The sequence below is a fragment of the Acytostelium subglobosum genome (assembly GCF_000787575.1).
Source record: "Acytostelium subglobosum LB1 DNA, scaffold: scaffold2, whole genome shotgun sequence".
NCBI lineage: Eukaryota > Evosea > Eumycetozoa > Acytosteliales > Acytosteliaceae > Acytostelium > Acytostelium subglobosum.
The window spans coordinates 252,835-268,062 of record NW_012236530.1 but is presented as its reverse complement, the minus strand read 5'-3'; the positions used below and the strand labels follow the sequence as shown (position 1 = coordinate 268,062).

The 15,228-nt window shown below is 43.2% G+C and overlaps 8 protein-coding genes across 8 annotated transcripts; 4 read left to right on the top strand and 4 right to left on the bottom strand.

The window, feature by feature from the left end:
- Positions 1–278: 278 nt before the first annotated feature.
- Positions 279–2,480, top strand: SAMD00019534_008870 (hypothetical protein; the record flags this gene model as incomplete). Its single annotated transcript, XM_012902854.1, has 1 exon — positions 279–2,480. The coding sequence occupies one exon, from the start codon at positions 279–281 to the stop codon at positions 2,478–2,480; it is 2,202 nt and encodes a 733-aa protein (XP_012758308.1).
- Positions 2,481–2,762: 282 nt separating this feature from the next.
- Positions 2,763–4,236, bottom strand: SAMD00019534_008860 (hypothetical protein; the record flags this gene model as incomplete). Its single annotated transcript, XM_012902853.1, has 4 exons — positions 2,763–3,160; positions 3,245–3,514; positions 3,609–3,833; positions 3,903–4,236. The coding sequence occupies 4 exons, from the start codon at positions 4,234–4,236 to the stop codon at positions 2,763–2,765; spliced, it is 1,227 nt and encodes a 408-aa protein (XP_012758307.1).
- Positions 4,237–5,081: 845 nt separating this feature from the next.
- SAMD00019534_008850 (hypothetical protein) lies at positions 5,082–7,224 on the top strand (the record flags this gene model as incomplete). The annotated part of the gene is made up of 4 exons (XM_012902852.1): positions 5,082–5,407; positions 5,497–6,828; positions 6,901–7,047; positions 7,116–7,224. Coding segments are annotated over 4 exons (1,914 nt in total), but the record flags the coding sequence as incomplete, so codon positions are not given.
- A 162-nt stretch (positions 7,225–7,386) lies between these two features.
- On the bottom strand, positions 7,387–7,977 carry SAMD00019534_008840 (hypothetical protein; the record flags this gene model as incomplete). The annotated part of the gene is made up of 1 exon (XM_012902851.1): positions 7,387–7,977. The coding sequence occupies one exon, from the start codon at positions 7,975–7,977 to the stop codon at positions 7,387–7,389; it is 591 nt and encodes a 196-aa protein (XP_012758305.1).
- Positions 7,978–8,539: 562 nt separating this feature from the next.
- SAMD00019534_008830 (hypothetical protein) lies at positions 8,540–9,253 on the top strand (the record flags this gene model as incomplete). The annotated part of the gene is made up of 2 exons (XM_012902850.1): positions 8,540–8,626; positions 8,741–9,253. The coding sequence occupies 2 exons, from the start codon at positions 8,540–8,542 to the stop codon at positions 9,251–9,253; spliced, it is 600 nt and encodes a 199-aa protein (XP_012758304.1).
- Positions 9,254–9,326: 73 nt separating this feature from the next.
- SAMD00019534_008820 (hypothetical protein) lies at positions 9,327–10,391 on the bottom strand (the record flags this gene model as incomplete). The annotated part of the gene is made up of 3 exons (XM_012902849.1): positions 9,327–9,927; positions 9,990–10,216; positions 10,296–10,391. The coding sequence occupies 3 exons, from the start codon at positions 10,389–10,391 to the stop codon at positions 9,327–9,329; spliced, it is 924 nt and encodes a 307-aa protein (XP_012758303.1).
- Positions 10,392–11,491: 1,100 nt separating this feature from the next.
- Positions 11,492–14,553, top strand: SAMD00019534_008810 (hypothetical protein; the record flags this gene model as incomplete). The annotated part of the gene is made up of 3 exons (XM_012902848.1): positions 11,492–11,604; positions 11,681–12,769; positions 14,076–14,553. The coding sequence occupies 3 exons, from the start codon at positions 11,492–11,494 to the stop codon at positions 14,551–14,553; spliced, it is 1,680 nt and encodes a 559-aa protein (XP_012758302.1).
- Positions 14,554–14,725: 172 nt separating this feature from the next.
- On the bottom strand, positions 14,726–15,193 carry SAMD00019534_008800 (hypothetical protein; the record flags this gene model as incomplete). Its single annotated transcript, XM_012902847.1, has 1 exon — positions 14,726–15,193. The coding sequence occupies one exon, from the start codon at positions 15,191–15,193 to the stop codon at positions 14,726–14,728; it is 468 nt and encodes a 155-aa protein (XP_012758301.1).
- Positions 15,194–15,228: the final 35 nt, after the last annotated feature.

Here is a 15,228-nt window from a genome sequence, read left to right as displayed (position 1 = left end):
GATTGAATGATAGATGGATTGATTGATTGAAGTTTGAGTGCGTGTGTGCGAGTGTGAATCAAAGAGTGGTTTAACCTCTCAACTCATCTTCATTCGCACCACGCACCATCTTATAATCCAGGAGAATAGAGAATGGAGATGGTTGATAGAAGAGATGATAGGTGGTGGTCACATCTATACCTACATGTTTCAAACATACTTACTTACCCATTATACATGTAAATAGTTATAACAAAACAAACAGATAGTGATTCAGAGAGAGATACATACATTAAAAAATGATAGAGATAGATGCTTCAACCTCTACAACTACTACTACAACTGTTACTACCAATGAAATTCCTCAACAACAACAACAACAACAATCGATAGTTGTTGTTGTATCTTCCTCAAACCAGGAACAACAACAACATCAACTGTTGAACAACTCGAATCCTTCAGCTACTGGAGGATCGTTGAATGTTGTTGAGATGAAGAAGAAAAAAAGAGATAGAAGATATGCTGGCTGCGAAGATAAGAATGAACTGTGTGCATTGGATGAATGCTCGGCAAGCCATTACTACGTCCATCCTCAGTCACCGCAACAAAGAAGCAATCCAATCCAGTTGGCCAACATTGAGAGTCCAAAGGAGTTCTACTTGCAGGGTGGCTCGTCATCGCCATCCCCACTGACACCATCCAGCGATTCTGGCGACATCACAACAACTACTACCACCACGACCAGACATCATCATAGGTCCAACTATTCACATCGTTATAGTCATTACTATGACAACAACAACAACATCATCAATGATGAGGATGATGTTGACATTGACGACGACTTGGAGGATGGCGCCAATGACTACCAACCAATGGAGATCGACCAGTGCTTCTCAGGGGATCCACTCGTTACCGAAGTGTTACGCGACGAGAAAGAAACCCTTAGTTTCATGGAGCGAAGGACCATTGAGTTGGAGAGTGTAGAGTTGACAATCTCCTCGCTTCAAGAGACCCGCGAAGCCATCCGCCGGGACCTAAAGATGAAGCGCATGTTCCTTAGGTCGATCCAGAAAAAGAAGGAGGAGCATCTAAAGACCATTTCAAAGAGCTACTATAACATTGCCACGCGATACAATCTGTCTGATGCTCGATCTCTCACACTTATCCTGCCCGAGGAGGTCATGCTGCATATCTTCAAATTCCTTTCGCCGTCCGATCTGTGTCTGGGTGTTTGCCGCGTTAGCCAAAAGTGGAGAATGCTGGCGTTGGACCTATCACTGTGGCGTGAGATCTGTCTGTCACGACGCCTACTCGATGGCACAACCTTCCACGTGCCGCCTCCCTCCTATCTACGTAATCAATCAATCCACAATAAGCCAGCGCCGGTGGTCCTCGAGGAAGATGACGACGAGGACATGATGATGATCACAGAGAACCACAATGGAGACAAACCAGAAGTGACCCGTAGTCAACTATACAATCTCCAGTCGCCACAGGTATCCCAACAAACAAAGACCACTACCACCTCAGTCAGTAGCGGCCCAGTATGGACCGAGAACTGGTACATTGGCGAGTTCAGAAAGGACTCTAACTGGAGGAAGGGCAAATATGGCACGACCATCTTGCGTGGCCACAAGGAGATTGTTTGGAGCCTGTTGTACGAACCAGAGACAAACACACTGGTCAGTGGATCAGAGGACATGACCGTCAAGACTTGGGACTGCTCAAGGATTGGTGAAGGCAGCCAGTTCAATGACGACTTGGAGGACAGCAAGCGACGCTGTCTGCGAACGATGAGCGGCCACAAGAACGGCACGATCTGTCTAGGCAGCACTCCAAACCGCATTGTCAGTGGCAGCGCCGATGGCTCAATCAAGATCTGGGACCGCCTGGACGGTTCCTGTATCGACACTATCCAAACGCACTCAAGTGTCTGGTGTCTCCAGATCGTTGGAAACTCGCTGATATGTGGCTGCGTCGATGGCACCATGCGCGTATTTGACCTCAACACCTCTCAATCCCTGCGTACCATGCGTGGACACACTGCGCCCGTCCGATGTCTCCAGGCAATCAATCACAATGGCCAGGACCTGGTGATCTCTGGCTCCTACGACAAGACGATCAAGGTGTGGGACATGGACGCACGATGCGTCAACACGATTCGAGCACACACTCACAAGATCAACTGTATCCAGTACGAGAATGGACAGATGGTCAGCGGCAGCCACGACAGTCTGCTCAAGGTGTGGGACATGAACGGACAACTGATTCACACGCTGCAAGGCCACGAGAATATGATCCACTGTCTGCAGTTCAAGGGCAGCAAGCTGTTGAGTGGCTCCACCGACAGCACCATTAAGCTGTGGGACCTGAAGAATGGATCGCTGGTCAACACGATCAAGGGCCAGTCGGCAGTCTGTTGTCTCAAGTTCAATGACTCCAAACTGATAACAGGCTACGAGGATTCAACCATTAAGATATTCGACTTTTCATTCTGAACAAGTTATTAATAACATTATTATACTATTACGATTGCTTTGTAACAATCAACTACTACTACTACTTAATCGTCTGTCTGATTCATTAGTTTATGTATATTGATGTTGACGTGATGCATATGACCTTTTGTAGCCAAGTATTAAAGCAAGAAAGTCCATTGTGTCTTGTGTTTCCATGTTTCCGCGCGTGTTTCCGCGTGTTTCCATGTTTCCAAATGTGTTTCCACGCAGCGGAAACAAGCCAAGATTGGACCTCATTGACTATATAGGAATGCTGCAATGTTAACATCTTGAACCATAATGATTGAATGAGAAAATACAGCCGTATAATTGCAAAAGTGCAGCTACGATGGTGAAGAGATGCCATATTGGATGGCTACTGAATCCATTGTCGAACTTGCCAGGTGCACAACACTCTGGACAACGTGAAGCGTAGATGGTGGCGCCAATGACGTAGGATGCGCCCACCAGTGACAGACGCCAGAACGCCGGCCACACATAGGCGATGCCCTCCAGGGCGATAATCTGTGGCAGCGGTATCAAGATAAAGAATCCAAACACAATGAAGAAGATTGCTCTCATCGTGCGGAAGCGATATGATTGGAAGAATGTCAACATACTAACTGATATACCAACGACACCCAATATAGAGATGGCAGTCATATATACTATTCTTGCAGCTATTGTAATAGATTGATTGATTGATTGGGTCAGTGAGTGAGTGGATGTGGACGTGGACATGTAGAGGGATGTCGACAACATACTTGGATGACACTTTAGAAGATAATATAAGATTGGATAATAGGATCCAACGATCATTAGACTGATTCCACAGTAGTCCAGACGTGCGAACCATAAGTATGATCGACTGGACACAGAGCAAAAGGTATGGAAGATGGCAGAGAATAGCATCTGAGCTTGGGCACAGAGGAAGAACACCGTAAAGATGAACTTATCGGTTGGTGAAGGGTCGACCAGTATGTACTCGAGTGTTACAATCATCAATATGAAGAACATTACTGTCGCCAACAAGTCTAGATATTATGAGATGTGATGGAGTTTGAGTGAATATAAATGATCGAGTGATTGAATGATTGAATGATTGATTGATTGATAGATCAAACATACGAGTCCAAATGTTGAGAGTCTCATTATGTATACGGAATAGACTCTTGATACATAGTCGATAACTAAAGTTAACTCTGTAGCCTGTTTGAATGTACTCATTGCCTTGCAAGTATGCAGGTAGGTTATCATAACTGTGCAAAGAGTATTGATAGTTCTTGGGCAGTATCGGTGGCCTCTTCTCACTACTCGTCGACAACGATGATGTCACTACTCTTTGTTTCAGCTCTGGAGATTGAGGTCGAGGGTCGAGGGTTAGGGCAAGGGTCGAGGGTTAGGGTCGAGGGTCGATCATACCTGCTGATGGGTCATTACTAGTTGTTGACTGTGATGAAGATGATGATGAAGTAGACGATGCATCTTGATGATCAGACTTGTTATCAGATAGTAGGATTGCATTACCAATTGACTCTGATTCTATTATTGAGGAGTTGTTGATGGAGTTGTTGCGTATTGGTTGTGGTGAATCGTCTGTATTGGTGTTATCATCTGAATCATCGTCTTCGTCATTCATTGGCTCATCGAAATCCTTCGCCTGGTTGACTAGACCAACCTTCTCATGTTCCTGTTCAACAGATGATCCAATTACAAATGATGTTGCTTCATTTATAATTGTCTTTGCTGTTATCATTATTTAATATTTATATATATATATAACTGTATAACTTTATATATATATATTTAAAGATATATATATATATGTAAGTTGGTTGCTAATGCAAGAGTAATGTAATGTAGTAACTACCTCTATGTGCTAAGACACACCATCGGCAGACAGAGCATTGCATGTTACTTTTGAATTGAAATGCCGAGAGGGCGACATCGATTTCTTTGTGTTTTGAACACAAATATCTTTTCATTCATTCCAACTCTCTCTCACATCTACAAGTCATTGTTATAATCTGTCCCAGAGATAAAGGAACAAATAATTAATTACATTATAATAGTTGATATATTATATATAATATAAAAGTTAATTAAAGACTGACTGATACTAATACTCAAGTTCAACAACATATTTAGGTGCCAACAATCGGTATATTAAGATTATAAATCATAAGGTTATAAAACAAAGTTAACCTGTTTATTAGAACCTAATTAATGGTTTGTTGTTGTGAACATGTGATTGAATGATTGTTTGAATGATTGAATGAATGAATGGATGGTATCCAACAAAGAATCAAACTTTATTAATAATATATGTTAAAGACATTGGGTCTTTGATCAAACATTCTCATCTGCAAAGATATTTGTTTGAAGTGAACGATGGGCGCAAATGGCAAATGGGTACCTCAACCCTGGAACCCACCTCCCATCCCAACACACTTATGCATGCGCCAATTAAACAGTGAGGGCGAAGGGAAGGACCACATGAGCTGTGATCAAACTTGATAAAGTGATTGATTGATTGATAGCATGAACAATCAATCATTCAATATCATCCTATCTCACTCTTTATTCGTGTAATATATATATATATCTGTTTCGATCATGATGGACAAGTCATTGACATTATGGTTGACAACCATTATGACTGTGATGTTGTTGGCCACATCATCATTGCCATTGACATCAGCGACTTATAGTATTAAAGAATCAGATGCAGGCAAACCAATAATCACTGGAATACATAAAGGTTATGGAGACTCTGGTCTACCCGATGTTGACAGTCTCAACTATGACCTGGCACTAGTCCGTTTCGTAACCAACTACACCCTCACTGCCAACACCACCCTCGTCCTATCCTACGTATACGATGCCTGTTACAATTGCATGTATCAACCCTTGATATCAATGACCAAGTATGTATACACCATCACTATCACTCAATCAATCATGGAACCATCCCATCACTCAATCAATCACTCACTCAATCAATCAATCACATTAGTCAATCAACTAGTTATATACAACTGGCTACACCATTTGGATACAGGATCAATGCTACTGTGTATGACAGGGACAATCACGTGATATCATTGTCACAACCATTATCTTATGAGTTTGGCGAGAGAGGCGTGTATGATATCAACATCTTGTTGATAGTCAATCAGGCCTCCAAGTTCATGACAAGCAGCGTCGAGGTGCAGCTGCAGCCCGTCAACCCATTCATCCCGATCGCCGTCGCCTTTGCCATCTTCTTCTTCCTGGCATTGGTGTGGGTGTTTGCGCTGTACCGCTACCGCGCCTACAAGGCCGAGTCGCTCGAGTACCAGCTGCAGCAGATCGAGGTGTCGGTCGAGCCCAAGAAGGACCGTCTGCGCTCACTGGACGCCTTCCGTGGCTTCTCAATCACAATCATGATCTTTGTCAACTATGGTGGTGGCGGCTACTGGTTCTTCAATCACAGCTACTGGAACGGACTCACTGTGGCCGACCTCGTGTTCCCCTGGTTCGTCTTTATCATGGGCGTGGCCATGCCACTCAGCTTCAAGGCTCTGGAGGCACGCGGCACACCCAAGTCGACTGTGATCATCAAGCTGGTTCGTCGCTCCATCACCTTGTTCCTGCTTGGAATGTTCCTCAACAACGGCTATGACCTTGGCCATTGGCGCATCCTTGGAGTGCTGCAGCGCTTCGGTGTGTCCTACCTCGTCGTCGGCCTGATCATCCTACTTGTGCCCGTCTGGCACACCAGCTACGACGGCTCGCACGAGGAGAGCCAGCTGTTCATCTCATCGTCGATCCAGGACAACCACAAGGCAAGGAAGTCCACAGCTGGCCTCATCGCTGACATCATACCATACTGGATACAATGGGTTGTCGCGCTTCTCGTCCTCACTCTCTGGTTCCTGCTCACATTCCTCGTCGACGTGCCAGGCTGTGGCCGCGGCTACCTCGGACCAGGCGGTATCTCTGATGGAGGCCGCTACCAAAACTGCACGGGTGGTGCTGCAGGCTACATCGATCGCAAGATCTTCACGCTGAACCACATTTACCAGACGCCCACCTGTCAGCCCATCTATGACACGGGCGCGTACGATCCCGAGGGCACACTGGGCCACCTCACCTCCATCTTTATGTGCTGGCTGGGTGTCCAATGCGGACGCACCTTCCTAACATTCCGCACCAACTCTGAGCGCATCGTCCGCTGGAGTGTATGGGGTCTTGTACTCTGTGCCATCGCCGCCGGTCTCTGTGGCATGTCTCAAAATGGTGGATGGCTACCAATCAACAAGAATCTCTGGACACCATCCTTTGTCATACTACTCTCTGGCTTTGCGTAAGTAGATGACGTCACTCAATCAATCAATCAATCAATCACTCACTCACTCACTCGCTTCCATAACATTAGGTTCTGGGTACTATCAATCATGTACCTGCTGGTCGATGTGTTCAAGGTTTGGAATGGAGCACCATTCGTCTATGTTGGAATGAATCCAATCACTATATACATGGGTCACGAGATACTTGGTGGATACTTCCCATTCTCATTCTACACGTAAGTCACTCTGATTGTTCAATCGTTTGATTGTTACTAATCCATCCATCCAACCAATCAATCATTAGTAATCCAACAACACATACATTGTTCATGTTGTCCAATTGCATTGGAGTTGGATGTTGGTTAGTGATTGCATATATGATGTACAGGAACAAGGTATTCATCAACATTTAAGATTGATTAATCATGATGATGGCCTAGACAAGGCCACAATGGTCAATAAATGTATCGATCCAACCCAGGTTCATGTTCAATGGACCCTCAGGTCTCGACCCTTTATGAAGATAATAATGTCACAGTACAGAGATACTTTTATTGGTACTTTGGTAAGTGTATTTAGATGGATTTGCCACCCCAGTTACCAATACACATCTTTACTTCTGGATGCTCATTGGTCAATGTGCTTGGATTGATCTGGCCGGCATCTCCTTGGTAGTGTGTCTGACCATCATTGTCCCAACTGATCACCCAGGCCTTCTTGTTGAGTCTGGCTTCGAACTGATCGGCATTGATGGTCAAGGTCCTGTATCGGTTCATACATCCCATGCCCTTGGCCTTCTCAAAGGTGAGAGTGACACTGGCGGCGCCAGACAGGTCGACGTCTATATAGCTCCAGATCGAGCTGATGGTTCCTGGACCAGTGTGCACAGGCAACTTCTTGTTGTCCTGATCGATGACGGCGTGGTAGGTGACGTAGGTGGGACAGGTAGTCACACTAACGATCTTTTTCCAGGCGTCTGATGGGCCAACCAGGAAGATTCGCCACTTTAAGTTGGGCAAGTAGGCCGAGGCATCGAACATATGAGTAGTGACATCTTTCATCTCCTCCTTTTGTTCGTTCAGGAAGATTGTGGTCATGCCAGCGCCGAGGAAAGCAGCTGCTTCAAGTAAGTAAATAGCAATTGGAACAGCGACAACTTCAGTCATTATTAAGATTATTATATGTATAAAAATGAGCAGAATTATGTGTATAAACTGATTGACTGTGATTGAAGAAGAGAAGGAGTTAGTTTGAGTTGGAGGTCGCGAGAAGGTAATATTTAATTAATCCAAAGATTGGATTCATTATTTTTTTGGGTGAAGACAGTGATAATCACAATGACTTGGAATCCACGGCACAAACCCCCAACTATCAGACAATCATAGAAACAAACAAACGATATCCTTTGTCCATGGTCGTATTTTGAAAGTCCAAACGACATGCAACTGATTTTAGATTAAATCTCCCCAGATTGATCAGATGTAGGGGTGTTGGTGAGCTTCAATAACCATGTTTGTAGAATGACCAATTAATGTAATGATGGGGCAGACACAAGGACAAAGAATTGGAACCAGCTCATATGTGTACATGTGATAGTCTAAACATGTAAATATCAAGCAATTCTAGAAGTCTCGCTATCCAATATTTGTCAAAGGTTCATTAATTAATAAATCAACACTACACTTTCAATCTTAACTTATCTTATCTCTTTACAAATAAAATTATAACATGGGTTTAGACTTGGCACCAATGGCCGACACTTGTTGCGGCAATGTCATCAAGAAGGTCTTTGCTAACCAACCAGACGATGCAGTTGTATGTTTAAACAAATTAATATATTATCTGATATCACGTGACTAATAACTCCAATCACGTGACATCATATAATTTCATTCCAAACACTAATTCCAATCACTTATAATCAATTAGAACATCCACCATCAATGCTTCAAGTGTCCAGACCTCCCAGAGAACACTTGGAGATTATTCTATCTTGCCAATAATAGCACATGGTTCACAATGATCACCGTTGTCACTCGCCCAACTTTCAAAACATACCATGTTGCCCTCGACCAAGATGATCCCTTCGTCCCAATGAAGAACTTCAATGGTACCACAGAGACCATTTGGGGCTATGTTGACATTGACCTTACGGGAGCCAAAAATGCAGACGTCACCTTCTCTCGCTCAAAGCAAGCTGGAAAGATCAATGACTATGCCGTCCATAGGATTCCAAGTGAGAACTTTGACAAAGTCAGGCGTAAGGCCTGGGTCATCTACCAGGGCTCAGAGTATGCCGACCAGACACTGTGGATCAATCCAACTGACCTCTTGGCCTCACATCCCAGCCTAAATCCACAAGTTGGCCGCTGGAACTTGAATGGAACAGGTGATCTTATGCGGGCCTATGACGCCAATCAATATAGAATGAAGAATAGATAATCTGATGTATCAAAGAAAGTGTGTTTGTGCCGCATGGACTAATAAAAAGGATTTAACAATCAATCACATTAGTTTACTTGTTGACTGAGCTCAAGAGGGTAGCGTTGTATCTTGTACCTGCGACGGGGATTGTTGCCAAGATCTTCTCTACACTCTCCAAATCCTCAGGGGTCAGTTGCACCTGTGCTCCATGGAGGTTCTCCTCAAGACGGTGGATCTTGGTGGTGCCTGGGATAGGGATGAAGTTGGGACAGCGAGCCAAAACCCAAGCGAGAACAAACTGTGAGGTGGCAACACCCTTATTCTTGGCAAGCTCCTCAAAGGCAGTGACCAACTCATAGTTCTTCTTGAAGTTCTCACCTTGGAAGCGAGGAACCATGCGTCTAAAGTCAGTTGGGGCAAAGTCCTCTGGTGACTTGATCTCACCAGTGAGGAAGCCACGTCCCAATGGTGAGTAACAGATCACTGCCACATCGAGCTCCTTGCAAGCCTCGAGTATACCATTGGACTCAATGTCCAAACTCCATGGGGAGAACTCCATCTGCACAGCGGTGATAGGATGTACCTTATGAGCCCTCCTCAAAGTCTCTGCACTACACTCACTCAATCCAATATACTTGACCTTGCCAGCTTCAACCAACTGCTTCATAGCACCAATGGTCTCTTCAATTGGTCTGTTCGATGGAGTGTTGCATGTTACTAATATGATCACTTGATTGATTGAATGAATACTTACGTCTCGGGATCAACACGATGTTGGTAGTAGAGGTCGATGTAGTCGGTTCCAAGACGCTTGAGACTGGCGTCACAGGCCTCAAGTACAAACTCTGGCTTGCCACAGATCTTGCGCTCACCAGTTGGTGACACCTTTACTGCGAACTTTGTGCAAAGGAATACCTCCTTTCTTCTGGTGTTCAGTACCTTGGCCAACAACTCTTCATTTGCACCATTACCATAAACATCCTAATGATTGAAAGAATGAATGAATGTGTGAGGATATTTCTGATTGTTTGATCGAGTGAGAGAGGGTAGGGTGACTTACAGCAGTGTCCCAGAAGTTACAACCGAGGTCAAGGGCATGGTTTAGAACTTTGATGGAGTTGACATCATCAAAGTTATCACCATAGTATGCGGACATACCCATGCATCCTAATCCTATTGTGGATACAAGTTGGTTAGAGTTACCAAGACGACGTGTTGGTACAAGTTTAGATAAGGTATTTGGTATCATTATTATTTGTTGTTCGAGTTATTTGGAATTGATTGGAATGGAATGATGACGATCAAACATTCATTATAAATAATTGTCAATAATCAATCCATTCATTCCTCGAGTAACAACGAATTGCTCCGAATGGAGTCCTTCCATCACATTATTTTAAAATAATATCATGATTTTGTTCTTATTGGATTGTTGAAACGTCATAAGTTTGTGGTCTGAATTAATTGGTTGGTTCATATCATCTTAAGATGATTGTTATTGGAACATGTTAATCGAGTGTGAACAACAGATATTTATCTGTTGATGTGGGGGGTAAGAACTTGATTCACATTCATTGTTGTTGAGCCTCACACCAAAGGCCATTCATTAATTGGTAGTCCGTCGGGTGTAAGTGATTATATTAATTAATTAGGTTTGATTGATTGGACCATACAGAGTGTTACGAATAAATGAAATGGAATCAAGATTGTCAACATCAACGCATCATCTTTGTAATACCAAGTCATCATAATGATGCACTACCGCAATGAAGTCAATGAGTTATTCAATCAATCGATCAACTATGTAACATGGTCTTAAGATGAATGAAAATCATTGTGTACATACTATGTAAGATAATGAATAATTGATTATGTGATTGTTTGTGTTGTCACTCTTTTCTTTGATTGAATGAATGAATCAAAAACAATAGTTGATGTTAGATTAGTTGATTTGACTCTGCTTGCAGGCTATATAAATATATCAATTATATGTTGTCATCTTTCACTAGACTGCGTAGTAGTAGTAGCAGCAGTGTTAGACTACTCTGGAAGTCACAACAACAATGTTATACTACAACTACTACTTCCACTAAAAGATTTAGTAGAACAAATAACAATGTGTTCATCAATGACCGGCCCCACAACAACAACAACAATAACAACAACAATAACAACAATAACAACTATGTTATTAGTGAAAGCTATAACAAAAGAAGTATAAGAGTTGGTCAACCTTATGAAAGTGATCCCGATGACATGTTACCAGATGATGATGACGATGTTTCAAACACCACAAAGAAGAGACAACAATCTATCCAAATACCGGATGACCTAAGCATCCCCTTCGACTTACTCTCACCGAAACAGAAGTAAGTATCTCTGTCTGATTGAGCATGACCAACCAACCAGCGTACTAATCAATCAATCCAACTAAACAAAACAAAGACTATACAACTTGGGAAGGTTGACAAGTGTAAATGAAGTGTTGATGTTCTATGAAACGCACAAAGGCAAGGCATACTCTAGTTTCTCAGCATCAGCAAAGTATTATAACTTGGTGATGACAAGTCTAAAGAGGATGGGCGTAGAACATCAGGTGATGGACCGTGTATTCAAGAATTATCAGATGGTACAACAACCGAAGGACTCACCAGAGGACAGCCAGTTCGTCTACAACACATACATGTCATACTATTGCGACCTGGGCGAAGTGGGCAAAGTCGAAAAGATCTTCAAGACCATACCAAACCCCGATGTACACAGCTATACAATCTTGATTACCACATATGTCAATGCATCAATGATTGATCAGGCCATCAGCACATTGGCACAACTCAGTAAGGTTCACACACCTTCGTCCGCATCGTATCAATCACTTCTGGTCAAGCTGGCCGAGGATGGAGACTTTTCACAATGTTATCGCATACTCAAACAGATGGTCCAGGATGGCATCGAGTTGGACCGGTCATTCTATGCATCACTGCTGCCACGCGTGGCAAAGGATCCGTCAGGACAGGCCGTCGACCTGTTGTACAGCCAAATGATCAACACCAAGAGCGTATTCATTGATGATAGACTATTCCGACGAATGGTCGAGGCCCTGGTTAAGTCGGGCAACACTGATCGCTCTGCACAGGTGATCCAATTGTACGATTCATTGCTGCCACGCTCCGAAAAGTACTTGACCAGCGTCACATTCTATTACATCCTCAGGTGCTGTCCCCTTGACAGGGCAGAGCAGCTATGGAGAAAACACATTGGCGATCAAGGCTCGGCACACTATATGACAAAGTTCAACGTTAGACTATATGCCAAGATACTTGGCATGTTGCCAGACCCTGGCACTCAAAAGATAACTCAACTGTTCAGACTGGCCCAGAGCCGATTCGACGAATTCAACAACATTCCATTCTTCTTCAATCTCATCTTACACGCGCACCTCAAGGAGAACAATATTGGCCAGGCATGGATAATGTATCAACTGCTCGAGAGACAAAAGATAATCAACACCGAAACCTATCATGCGATGATCATGTATCTGTGCCAGGTGTTGGACACAAGCAACCATTTGGAAATTTGCAAGAGTATAATGATGTCACCGATGTTCAAGGTGAACAATGTCACACCCAAATTCTGGCGATCCATTCTCGAGAGACTGATTGAAACAGACAACAATGTCAATCTGATCAAGACGGTCAGTTTGATCAAGGAGCATACCAATCGATCAGTCAGCGAATTTCAAGATCTTTTGAAACCATATCTCTTAAGAAAGTCAACAGAGATAGAGAATCGAATGAAAGGGAAATCATTGTAATACAAGGATCGATCATTCATTCATTCTGCGAATCATGTTTCGAAATGGCATCAGATCTTTCAATTTTGGATACTTACTTTGTCAATTGTCTCATTCTTTCGCATGTGTCATTAGCACACCCTGGAATCTGTGTCCTTTTGCCAACAGAGTATCCTCCAATCGCGATGACCACCAACCAATTTTTTGATCAAAACTGCCCCCAAACAGATTTTTTTTTTGGTATCAATTAATTGAGAAGTCGGTTGGACCTCATGCCCCCTCTAAGAGTCCACATGGACTCGTCGACAATGCGAAGGCTAAATCAGGCCTTTCTCACAATAATCACTCGACTACAAATCATCACAGTAGTCATTCATTCATTCATTCATTCATACACACTCTCGACAGCAACACGACAACTCTTTATTATCTCTTTAATATTTATTTTTATTTATTGTATCTCTACTATTACCTGTAATAATACTTTTGATACTTGTATCAATTTACATCATTATCGTACAATAATGGAACCATTCGATACCTTAGTTCCAGTCTTTAACGATGAGCTTGATAGAGTTGAAAAGATTGTAACACTTGACGTACTGCCTTCAGTAAGTTCTCGCTCACTAATCAATCTCAACTCCCAATATTATTACTAACTTATAATATCGTTTAGGAGGTATTCTACCTTATAATGGATTGTGTAGACAGTAGAGATATATTTACAAACGTACAATATGTCTCAAAGTTAATATTTAATAGTTGTCAGGATGAATATTTTTGGAGACAACAATGTATTCGAAGATTTGGTCATACTCCAAAGTACAAATGCAGGTTGGATTTGGACCCAAGACCTTGGAAACAGTTCTACGTTGAGAATTGTCGAGATAGATACTTGGTGGTAGGCTCAGAACTGTACACTGATCGACTGAATGATGTGCAGGAACATCTTAGAGCTCAAGGATTGGTCAATGTGGACACAGCTAATGTCAATGGATTCCGAAAGTTACCCGAACCACTCAATTATGATGCCATACTCTTCTTTAGTTACTGTGGATTCCATCAAAACTATCTTGGCGATCGACTTGCCGACTTTGTCGACGCTGGTGGCGGCGTGGTCCTCGGCACCTACTCACACTGTGGCGGCGGCAATCGTTTGGAGGGAAGATGGATGAAGGAGAATTACGATCCACTCAATGGAGGAGTCACCAGTCGCACATTCCAACTCAAGTTGGGTCAGATATCTCTGGAGAATCATCCTGTCCTGCATGAGGTTAATAGCTTTTGTGGTGGCAGTCAGAGTTCACATGGAGATGGTACACTGGCCAAGGATTCGGTACTCATTGCTTCATGGGAGAATGGACGACCACTCATTGCCGAGTTGCCCACAAAGAAGGGCAAGATCATATCACTCAACTTCTATCCACCATCATCCAACTCTGTCACTGACAGTTGGCCATCTAACTCTGATGGTGGAAGGCTCCTTTCCAATTCACTCAAGTATGTCAAGAATGCCAATTATTGATCGATTGTTTGTGTCCAAGGTGACCCTACCTCTCGAGAGAATAAATAGAGCCTGGCCATGTCGATTCTTTATTACATTGCTGTTACACTAATTGGAAGTCTATCCCGTTCACATCGTCGTCGTCGTCGATGGTCAACAGACAGTCCAACATCCTCTCTATCCCATCCATTATCTATGTGGCATCTGTACCTGTTGAGGTTGTGCAAATTGAGCCATCTGATGTTGCTGCTGTGGTTGTTGTTGTTGCTGGATATTTTGTTGTTGCTGTTGTTGCTGTATGTAATGTTGTTGGTACTGTTGCATTTGTTGTATCTTTTGTTGTTGCTGTTGTTGTTGTAGTTGCTGTTAGCTGTTGTAATTGTTGTGGAGTGAGTTGTTGTTGTTGTTGTTGGACAGGTTGTTGTTGTTGTTGCATTGGCTGTTGTTGCATCGGCTGTTGTTGCATTGGCTGTTGTTGCATTGGCTGTTGTTGCATAGTCTGCATCTGTTGCATCGGCTGCATCTGCTGTTGTTGTTGCATTTGCTGCTGCATCGGCTGCTGTTGTATCTGCTGATGTTGCATTGGCTGTTGCATCTGTTGCTGCTGTTGCATAGGCTGCTGTTGCATTTGCTGTTGCATCGGCTGCTGTTGCTGTTGCATTGGCTGTTGTTGCTGTTGCTGCTGCTGTTGCTGTT